The sequence below is a fragment of the Pleuronectes platessa genome, chromosome 18 (genome assembly GCF_947347685.1).
Source record: "Pleuronectes platessa chromosome 18, fPlePla1.1, whole genome shotgun sequence".
NCBI lineage: Eukaryota > Metazoa > Chordata > Actinopteri > Pleuronectiformes > Pleuronectidae > Pleuronectes > Pleuronectes platessa.
In genome coordinates, this window is record NC_070643.1 from 6,342,253 (window position 1) to 6,354,157 (window position 11,905).

The window sequence follows — 11,905 nt, forward strand, 5'->3', positions numbered from 1 at the left end:
GTGCTGCACAGAGATGAGACTATGATGAAATATGACAGGAGGAGGAGAAAAAGTGGTTTTAATAACCCATCATTGTTCCCTTTTTCTGTTTAATCTTTTTCTTACTGGCTCTGATCTTTTTTCTCTTTCTTTTCCTTTTGTCAGTCCTCCAACTTTGATTAAATCCAACTTAACCAACAAATGCTTCCCACCCTCTCTTTGTCTCACATACGCTGAACTAAGCAAACGTCACAGCTCACCTCCCTTTGATGCACCAACTGTGCACACACCCGACTCGGCGTCTCCCCGAACCCGGCCCTTCCCACACAAACACATTGTGCGCCACAGCCCCGACGCTAGCTGCAGCACCCTCCTCCGCCGTGGACGTGGAGACAGATGCAGCGCTGACCTGAGCCGTATGTCTACTGAACACAAGCTTTTCTCAAAGCCACAGCTCGGAGTGTGTAGCACTTAAGCATCTGCTTGATTTTCTGCCTACGCTAAACATGTTTACAGCAACTTATAAAAGAGGCTGCATCTTAGCCATCAACCGAAATCAAAAACACTTTGAGGCTTGAATAGCTGCCCACACTGCTCACCTTGCTCTTTATTCATTTGCATGCATTATATTGCTTGCGTAAACACGGGGAGATAACTTGTTTTGTCCAGAGTAAATGGGTTTTAGAATTGTGTATTTAAAGCAAAGTCTTGGATGCATTTTGCTATTAAATTTGACAACTGACATTCATAACCGAGGTCATGTGCATTTGCTATACTAACATTTAAATGTCCAGTATAAGGTAGCATTTATATGCAATAAGTGACAACATTGGAGCACTGATTAATAACTGCGTGCTGGCTACACATACAGCCTGGGCTACCCTGTGTAAATATTTCATAAGGAAATACTGTGATGAGGATGTCCACTAGTCCCTCATCATTACATATATTATGTACATATTATATAAATGTTCTCTTTCCCAGCTGGCCTATATTTCTACCCTGCAAAGGAAAGTGCAAAAAATATATATTTCTGCCTTTTCTTATGCCAACATATTTGTGCATTTGTGAATGTTTGACTTTCTTTTTCCGACCTGTTGAAAAACAGCCGAAGCAGAGTTTTTGTCGGAGAACAGCATTAAAAGAAGAAAGTTGTGTGCTTCTGGTGATTGTAAAGTGGTGATACAGTGCTTCTTAAGACGTGATCCGAGTCTTAAGATGTCTCTATGCCTCCATTTGGGCAAATCTGCCAAGAAAGCTATTATCACAAATTACCCTTTTCCTCACGTAGGTGTATGTGGGAATATATTTATCTGCTTGACTTGAAGGCCCTGAAACAGTCCAAGATTTCCTAGCAGGGAACTAGTAATGGAGCAATGGACGTGGTGGTGGTGCTCAAGCTGCTTGAAGTTCACAATCACATAATCGAGATTGTTACTCCTGGACGGAAGGCATTATATATTGTGTGTGTGACCCAGACGGAAATAGCATTGCCCTCGAATGGACGTATCATAAATGAGGTCAGCCTCTTTCCAGATGGAGGTCTAGGTTCATAGAAAGATGCCTGCTGCTGTTCCTCTGCAGAGCGAGAAAGAATTGTGTGTTAAAGCTCTATTAGAAATCCATCCATTTGTATGTATATAGTGTTGCGCTGATCATTCTGTTAAATTGAACAGCCTGTCTAAATTAATGACTGGAAATGCAGCCAGCAGGTGGTATAAGTTGAAGCTCACCCAGTCATGCCAAGTGAATTTGTTCAGCTAATTGTCTGGCTGATGGGTGGAGGTGGTGAAAACATTTAGCCAACATTAAGGCCACTTTTTAGGATGCGTACTAGGGCCTGTAGTTTGGTTAGTTTCACTTTAACTTAGCAAACTTCAGATCAGATTTTTCATTTGGGCAGTAGTAGTAGGCTACTTAGGTCAGGACTAGACTTAAATTAATTCCAATTTAGACTCGAGCATTGACCACGTTTGGATTCAGAAGTTGGAGACTTGGAATCACTTGTTTTTGTTAGTTTGTTGTAATACAGGACATGACTCTTTAGTGCTTACTCAAGTATTATTGAATATTTCATTGCTTATTTTATTTATTATGGATATTTCTAGAAAATCTAAATTATATTTTTTTCTTGTGATAACACACTGATCACTTATTTTTATAAATTTGTGAGTATGTACATGAAAAAAAGTCATATATGATAACTTTTTGTTGTTTGGTCCCAGGATAAGTAAATGGAATATGTTTGTATTTTAGATGGCAGAAAAGACAAGACATTTGATGACATCAGTTTGGACTCTTTTGTTTGGAGACTGTGACAGGTGTTTTTCAGTCTTATTTTAGATACATAGATCATTCACTTGTTGAGTAGAGTTGAGTGAGTACACTGCTAAAAAGTTGGGTTCTAATATCCAGTGGGTTCATGAGAGGAGAAGGAATATTCAGGGGAACAGGAAAGAGTAAATGCTTTCACAGGTCATTGAATTTGATTATATTAATCTCTGGAGTAAGCTTTTTTTTTTCGTTACTAGGTATTTCACAATGGCCCCATCAAAAAAGGACAGATTTGCCCCAACTCTTCTCCACTTTTCGGTCTGTCTCTCATCCTCTATTTCTGAAGTGAATACCACATAAGCCTTTTAAGCTTTTGCCTTGTGCACTTATGTTACCCTTAGTGTTCATCCACATCACATCCTCCTCTTTCTCTCTCTCCCTTTCAGTCCTTAAATCATCAGTGACTGTGTATTTTACAAATTAGCCATTTTAAATGAAAAGTAGGACAATTTTAGACCAGCTAGTTCTAGTTGGTGTGTGTCAACTCGTGCGAATACACGTGCATGTGCACACTTCTCTCTTTGACAAAGAGTTATTATCAGAATGTGGATATGCTCTGAAAACTGCAGTGCAGCGGGAGAGAGAGGGAGCTCTACACAGAGGACCAGCCCTCATTCTTATTTTTAACCACTCCATTAATGTCTTTTCCTTCAATAACTCCCTGTATCTCCATCAATCCTTCAGCACCTGTCCCTCCTCGCCCTCTAATCCTTGACCACTATTTTTCTCTTGAGGAGCCAGAAACAAAATCAGAGCTAAAACCATCAAAACAGTATTGATCATGTCAGAATTGTTCAAACTTTCAAACAGAAAACCAATTAACGCTATTTGTTAAACACACACACATAAAGATTTTTAGTTCCTATTTGTCATTTGTGAATAATCTTCTTAGATGGGCTCGCCATGCCTCACAGCAAGATGGTTAAGGTTTGAGTCCTGCTTCCAGGCCTTTCTGTTTGCATGCTTTCCCTTTGTGTGTGTGTGTGTTTTCGCAATGTACTCCGACTTCCCCCCACAATCCTAACACATGCAGATTGGGGTTAGGTTAACCGGAGATACTAAATGGACCCTAGATGTGAATGTGAATGGTTCTGTCTCTTTGTATGTTTACCCTGTGATATGATGGTGACTTGTCTCATTCTGTCCTCTCCTCAATGCACCATCACGGGAAGTCTTTGAAAAAACAACTTCAAGGTTCAGTGCACCATTGACAACATTATAGTATTGTAGCTTGTCACTAAAACAATACAACTCTCAGCTGCAGCATAGGAAGTTACAGTCACCAGTAACACAAGTGACAAGAGGAAAAAATAACAACTACAAATCTTCAAAGAGCCCAGTCTGAGAGACTGAGAGCACGGCTATAACTGCTTCCCGGTGTGTGGCAGTCAGAGATAACTGATGGGTCATCAGGATGGAATTGCTCCAGTAGGAGAAAAGAGAGCGGCGATAGAAATGATGGAAAATTGTGAGAGGTATAAAGGAAATCATGGAGACCAAGAGGAGGAGAAAATGCAAGAAAAGAATTATGGATAAAAGGTATAAGCTGCCTGGGGTCTCAGGTGGCCTCTGAGATGTCTGCGCTTTCAGAAGACGTGGCGGGAGACCGAAAACACTTGAGTGATGAAAAAAAAAAAATCAATAGTGGCTGTCAGCTCCGACTGTTTTATTCTAGTGTCGCACACCACTTCAACACCCCTGTGTTCTCTATTCTCCCGTCCACTGTCTTTCTTCTCTCTCCCTCTCTCCACCCCCCCCTCCTCCCTAATGACTGACTTAGCTGTTGGCAGGCAAATCTAAGGCAGCATTTTCTCGTCTTATGAGCACATTTAACAGTCCAGAGAAAACGTCTGTGTTTCTCACTTAAATGGTAAGCCGGGGTTTGACCTCACTGCATCTGTTCTCAAACTCTCAGACTTTCTCTCTTCCCGGCTGTGTCCCTCGCACCATCTCATTATGTTTTCTGCCACTTTCTTCGCTCTTTCACTTTATTGGCCTGATGTTGTGTAACTGGCCCTTTTTTTATTAAAAAAAAACTGATATTGGCCAGCCAGTGTAATCTACCTCTGTGACAAGGGCGGTAGCTCCCTGACCACAGCAAGTCAATATGTTTTTAATACTTTTTAATTCACATGGCGGCTCGGAGAAGTAATATCAGCCTGGTGTCGGTGGGTTTTATTCAACAGGCTGTAAAACCTGCAGTGAAACCTGCTTCATCCTCATCAAGGGGAAGCTCAAATAATTAAATCCCTTCTAGTGTCCTCTGATGTGCTGTAACGGTTCCTTCTTAGGGTTACTAGCCAATAAAACGGCCCCATAAAAAATCCAATTATAATGTTGGTACAAAATATACTACTACCACTTCTGACCGCTTAAATAACATAGAACAAATGGAAAGTGTTAGCTTGAATAAATCAAGTCAGTGACTGAAACATCAATTAAATGAAAAATATAAAAAGGTTTTTGTTCATTATGAAGCTGTGTCAGGACATGTCAGAATAAAGTGGGTTGCCACAGTTTAGATAATTAATGGGAGACACCGCTTTCAGATGGCGAGATAGAGCATTGGCCTTTATGGAGGAGCAGTATGTTTTTTCTCCGAGTCTTCTGGTGTTCCTTTGTTCCGTGAAACACTTTGTTAATAATTTTTTAAGTGCTGTAATCTTCATTTTTATTCTAAGAATCATCAAAACTCTTATCTGGTAAAAAAAAGGGCAACATTTCTCACAAAATCCATCGCGGCCAACTGCCTCGTTTTATTCTGATTATAAAATGGAATCCATCCCTTTAACTACTCACAAATTAAGTAATACATCACTATCCAATACTGACCTGAAAAAAACAAACTAGAAATTCAAAGCAGGTTTTAAATCTTGTTATTGTCGAAGCTGTAAATGATATATTGTGGTTAAATGGCTCACATGTGTTGATAATACATGGTAGGTACAAACAGGGGCTATAGATAGTGAGACAGGTATTCTCCCTGGAGGATTACAGTCCCAAAATACCTTCTATCACTGTAACACCATTTTTTATTGGAAACACCTTTTGTCCTTGGATCTGAGTTTTTTCTCACCTTTGGTCCCTTACTCTCTGTGATTGTCTCTTTGGTGCTAGATCATTAGTCTTCATGCGTCTTTCTCTCGCCTCTTCATCTTTCTCCTCTTCCTCCTCTGTGCAAGGGGTCATCAGCCCAGAGGTTGGTGTCCAGCTAAGTTGCTGGTTGAACAGATGTTCAGGAGGGCAGAGTCTGTAAATGTGCGTTGACGCACAATGGGACTGGACAACAATAACTAACCACTGGGAGGCGTTTATACTGGAAGGCTGGATTATTGTCTAATGCCTCAGGATGGAGGGATAAACGATGAAGCGATAGTTAGAAGGGATTGGAGACAGGGTTTGGGTTTGGGGGCCGCAGGGGATTAAACCAACTGGTTGGCGATAAGAGAAGCATTTTTTCCTCTACTGTGCTTCTCAGAGCAACAGGGAGGCTTGCAGTGAGCTTTCACAGGTCACAGCTGGGTCGAAGCAGGGAAAAATAACAAGGGGGAGGGGAGGGAGAGAGTGGTGACAAGAGTGAAAAGGTCAGTGTGTTAGGAAAGGATTTTGTTGTGTGGGTGTGGAGACCACTGGCAGCCTTGACTGTCAGTTTGCACTATAACTTTCTCTGATTTGGTCCTCAAGGCCTTATCTAACATGTAGAGCGATCTGACACCTCCTCCATGCTATGTGTCTGCAGCGCAGAGAAGCTAATTGTATTTTCCAGTCAACGTAGCAACAACACTGAGTAAATATGGGGGTTTTAATGACATTGTCCTTGTTGGTTCTGGTCATCTCTGTATCAAAATCCAGCTAGTTTGTTAACTAGCAGGCCATTTCATGTTGTAGCTAGGTTGGCAGTGGTACTAGTCAAATCATAATATGTATATGGAGATGGATGGTGTTCTCCACTTCCTCCTGTTGTAAAAAAAAGGCCAGTGCCAGTGGCGAGGAAATGTGATTTCAATGTTCTGCTGATATATGCACTCGACCAATCGTGAGGCAACCATTTTTGAGAGATATTTATTTGACGTGTACCTGAACTTTTTAGTTTGCTCCATGTCCCATATGCTTACATGGAGGAGTTGGACTTCATGACCTATGTGGAAGCCAGATTATTTGGCTTCACTTTTGGAAAGCTGTCGTGTCAGCCGTCATTATATACGGTTTATGGTTCAAATCAGCATTGGTGGTCTTGGAATGCTCGGCCAAAATCTAGTAGTACCTCATTTTATCCCTGAGTTCTGTCTGCAGGTATTTCTTTCATGCTGCATACTGCCCCAATAAGAATAAAAAATAAGGCCTGTATGTAAGCTGAGAGGAAAAATCCAGGGCAAAACAGTGGGTCCATCTATACATCCATCCATACAATACTTATTCTTTGAGAGTGTCAGGGGAGGCTGGAGCTAATCCCAGCTGACATTGGGCGGGAGGACAGGTCGCCACCGTATCATAGGACGGACAAAGACAATCGACCAGTGGCCCACATTCACATCTACAGTTAGCCTTAGCTACATGCTTTTTTGGCATGGGGATAAAAATGCCACCTCCACACAGCTGGCTGCCAGGTTCAAACCAGAACCGTTTTGGCGTGAGTCAACAGTGCCAGCCACTGTACAACTGTGCCACCCACATCCCATTCAAAGCATTTGAAAACAACAAGTAACGATGTGTCACGGGGGAAAGGGCCAGGTCATCCTTTAAAAATGTTCAAATGGTTTTCATGTGCCCTCATCCCCAATAACATGGTGGAGTCTGCACCGTCAAAGTAAACTATAAATGTGTTAGTAGAGCTGTGCATGCTCTATCCATTATTTGTTTGATGAAACACTACTTTTCTTATTTTTTTACCTATTTTATTCACTTTGCTACGAGTCAGTTAAGGTGAAGGCTTGCTCTGTTTTTAATGCCTGTGCGTCATCAGGACGCGTTAGTAGATCTAATGAAAGCACCTTCATCCCTCCAATTAAATCTCATCCCCTCGTCCAAGCATTTCTTTCTTCTCACCCCCAACCCAGCAGCCCACACAGCATCAAACCCCCACACACACACGCAGAGGTACAGACTGTTTGTTTTGTGGCTGCGTTCTCCACCTGCTAATTGGGCAACGTCGGGACTGTTATCAACTTCTGCAGGTACCAAAAAAAACGATGTGCATCAGTGCATGTCTGAGGGGTTTGTGTGTGTTTTCCAATCATCTGAGGCACAGCAGTGCACTTAGTCCATTCTCAGCCTGCTCAACCAAAGCACACAAATTAGCGGTGTTATAATGAGACCCGCGTATTTCACATACAGTTTTCAGCGCTGTAGACATCATTCGGATTATTCCTTGACGAGTAAATTAATTTGCATCTGTCTTTGTTCTAAGATTTTTTAATTGGCTAAAGACTGACCCCCTAAGCTTTGGGGGGCTCTGAGGTATTTTAAAATACTAAGAAAAAGACGTGTAATAAAAGGGTGTACACTCAAACCAATTTTTATCCTAAAAAAACAATCTGTCAACCACAATCGTGAAATCACAAAAGTAAATGACATGATATGTGTTCTTAGAAAATAAATTAAATAATGGGAAATCACAATTTCTTGTGGTATAGGAATAAACAATAGACGACTTTAATGCCAGATGGCAAAGTAGCATAACGTTGTTTCCTAATCCTCTGCGTGCCCCCAAACACAGATGAGGACATCACAACTGCTGGCCCTCCTTTCAGTAGCCTGGGAATTGGCTGCAATCATTACTGTCAGTGTAGCGTTTGTTTTAATGCCTTCAGGATGAGAGACTTAATATGAGTCTAATTGTATTAGTGGAGTAAAGAGACGATCAGGCGCATGGGTTTTGTCTTCGTGTACGTGAAACTCTTGCCAGGCAACACGCACACTTTTACTTTTGTCACGTTCACGGAAACACAAACAGGCACGCACTCACATACACACACAAGCACATATACATGCAAAGTTGTTGGTCGATTGCCCTGCACTAGTGAGGAGGGATTTGAGATCAGACAGGGTAGACAATTCTCATCGGAGTCTTTGCGCTGCTGTGATACTGTAATTTAAATCACCACACACACAAACACACACACATACCCACACTTTGACTGCTAATTAGACGTCTAGTACATGGTAGCAAACTACAAGGTACAACTTTGTTCCTCTTATTTTTTTCTATTGCTTATTGACAGTGTCTAGTCAGCACGTATCAGTAGTATCATATTAATTAGCATGTGAACCCAGCAGATTTTTTTACATTCAATATTAATCAAAAATATGAACCAAAAATACCACAAAATGAATGATTAATATACATTATAATACATTTGATACATGAACTGAATCCATCATTCTGGATGCATATCATACCATTGAATTGTTTACATGATGAACTTTACGTGTAATGGATTTTTACACATTGCTCAACACATTTTGTAAAGAGTCAGACCTTGTGACAGAGTGTTGTGAAAGCTGCTTGTGCAGCACACAAACTCCTGTAAATTTCAATATGCTCAGTAGTTCAGCTACCACAGGTTTACCTGGTCGGATTTGAACAGTAATTTATTGTGGCTACTGTTATAAGCTGGGTGTACTTTTTCGGTGATAAAACATGTAGCAGTGCCCCTTGAGGCCACAGTGGCCAGTGTTCATCAAAATGCACAGAGGTTTCAATTTAGCACAAACATTTGACACAATTTAGTGGAAACCCACAAAACAGAAAATGGAACTATATGCACCTTTCCATCCGGACAGTCAGACCTGGCACACATGGCACTCTCCCACCCTCAAAGAGTATGCGTTACGGATAATGGTGGGTGGATGATGCCTTTCAGTGATGACTCATAGCATGTTCACCCTGACCATGTTCTTACAGGCACACAGCCAAAAGGGACCACCCTCAAGGACAGTCTATTATCTGATGTTATTTTCTTTCTTTTCAGTACATTTTAACTGCTGTCCTGAGGTTTTTGCATTTCAGAGTTTCTTTTATTATATTTGTGTGTAGTCTCTTTTGCTGTATAAAGTGTCGGAAGTTCACTACCCTGGTTTTAGGAGGATTTAACATCTTTAATGTTCATATGATACCTTTAATTCATAGTTTTGGCTAAATATATTTGCCTTCTGTCGAGGATTTACATGAAAAATCACTCTCATAACTAGCTTGGTTCTTTTCAGATAGTGTTTTCTTTTTACAGGGGTGCTGATATAACCAAATATCAATCTTCTCTTTTGATTCTCTGCCAGAAAGCAAATTGGCATTTCCCTTTGAAATTTTCTTTCTTTAATTAAAGGCTATTACTTATCTAATTGAAATCACACTTAAGAAACATTAATGACAATGTTATTTATGGGCAAATTTGTGGATTTTTAAGGTAAAAGACTTTCTGGGGCAAAGTTGCATCACTGGATTCATGTCCTCTCAGGCAGATCGAGCTGAAATGAAGATTATGAGATCTGGACACACACACACACACACACACAAACACACACACACACACACACACACACACACACACACACACACACACACACACACACACATGCCGCACTGCAGAAGTGACACACAAACACACAGATGGTCAGATAAACCCATAAATGTGATCAGTGGGTTAGCACTTGACGTCACTGGGGGTGCGCTCAGGATTATTTAATGTTTTGCAAATGCAATGCAGCAGCTCTTGCTGAGTTGCATAACATCTCGTGTCAAGGGGACTGTGACAGGACACTGTGACAGGGCTAATTTTCATTTTTCATTACAAGAGGCAGAAAGTCGTTGAGTGAATGGACAAAGTCATGCTCTCACTTTAGCCATTTTTTGTAAAAAAGTTGACACATGTTACTTTTCCAATGTTTACTCGGTGAAAACATATGTTTCAACTGAAGGCTAAGCTTGTTCTGGTTTCATTTCTAATTCCTTATATTGGTCATCTGTGGCTCACTGCGGTTTGCTGACCACCTGCTTCCTGTCCGCATGCGTCCCCAGAGTTCATTTTCCTGTCGTTCTTATTGTTGCTGACCTCCTGTTTCTTATCTCTGACTGACAGGTGTGAAAAGTGGACTGGCCAGAGCTGTAGTCGCTGTTGACGCTAAGGAAACCGAGAGTCCAGTCCTGTTACCATGGGTAAACAGAACAGCAAGCTACGGCCAGAGATGCTGCAGGACCTCCGGGAGAATACCGAGTTTTCCGACCACGAGTTGCAGGAGTGGTACAAGGTACGTAAACAAGACTCGGACTCGGTACGCAGAGTCTGGACATTTTTGGGAGAACACTTAATTATAACTCTGGACCTAGTACTACAAGTCATAAAAAGAAACTAATTTTGAAAAGGACTTTGATATTTTGCCGTAGTTTTCTTTGACGGCATTAGTTGTTAAATACTTTGCACTTTGAATACAAAATATATGAATAGGATATGATATTGTAAATAAACTTAAGTGAAAAGTAATGGAACTTAGTCATAACTTAACTAGCTTTACCGAAATGAATCTTATGTCAAAATGGTTGATGCCACATGAGTGTGAGCTCTGTTTTCTCTTTTCTTTTAGCTCTGTGTTGTTCTCCACCTCTTTAGCTGCTACATGCTACATTATGTTCAGCAGCTAATCGTTGAAAAAAAAAAATCTTCCTGAAAGCAACTGTCAGCTGCTGCTTGAAGTTTGATGAGAGGGGTTAGAGGCACCCAAAACAGATATAGGTACACACCATAAAAACTAAACAAGGAGGTAAAACAGGTTTTAAAAGAAGCTGAGGGGAAGTGCAGGGTTAATTCGCACTGGGTTTTCCACATTAATGCAGATCTAACATCTGAATACTGTGCTGTTGGTGAGACTTAAGAAGGTTAGACGTGTGTCTGTTAACTTTGAGTCCAAATATCAACTGTAACCTGGTGTTGTGGCAAGTTAACACCTGTCAGGGGTGATTTAACACCTTAGTCAAGGGCAAATATCACTTTGGTCACACTTGTCAACCCAGATAAATACTAAGTAACGATTGTTATAAAGCAAACCCCAATCAATATCCTTAAAACTATGTTTTTGAGAAATAAACATAGCACAGTGGCTCTTAATGAATCTGTAAAAGCCTCCCTTCCTCAGTAAAGTCATCTTCGTAAGTAATTACTAAAACCGACAGCTGCCTTCAATGTGACATTTTCCTCCGTCCTGGCCTGATCTCCACCCGCTCCCAGTCTGTTAATCCACTGGGGAGACTGAATTAGATCTTGGCATGATAAAGTGCCACAGTGAACTGAGCGATGTGTGTGAACAGATGTGTGTTTGTGTAATAGCTATATGGCTTTATGCATGGATTAGACCTATGGAACATCTGTGTGAGCGGTCCGGAATCAGGGCTGCACATGTCAAAGCGTCACCTCCCTGATCCGTGACTTAAGACTCATTGACCCGGGGTCTCTTCACACCGACTGCCGATGCTGATGATGACTGTCCGTCTGGGGGATGGACGCAGAACAGCTCATAATTGATGGTTTCGATTGGTCGAGTGCGTATAACGGCAGGATCTCGCTACTGTGGTTCCATTCCCCAATCGCCACTGAAGACTCTG

The 11,905-nt window shown here is 41.2% G+C and overlaps 1 protein-coding gene across 1 annotated transcript in view; it reads left to right on the forward strand.

Annotated features, from left to right (window-relative positions):
* The window catches only part of LOC128461803 (hippocalcin-like protein 1), a 30,524-nt gene that overhangs the window by 13,983 nt on the left and 4,636 nt on the right, over positions 1-11,905 (forward strand). The window contains exon 2 of the mRNA XM_053446918.1: positions 10,389-10,557. Within this exon, the coding sequence (XP_053302893.1) occupies positions 10,462-10,557 (96 nt within the window). The 5' untranslated portion in view covers positions 10,389-10,461. The remainder of the gene's footprint in view (positions 1-10,388; positions 10,558-11,905) is intronic.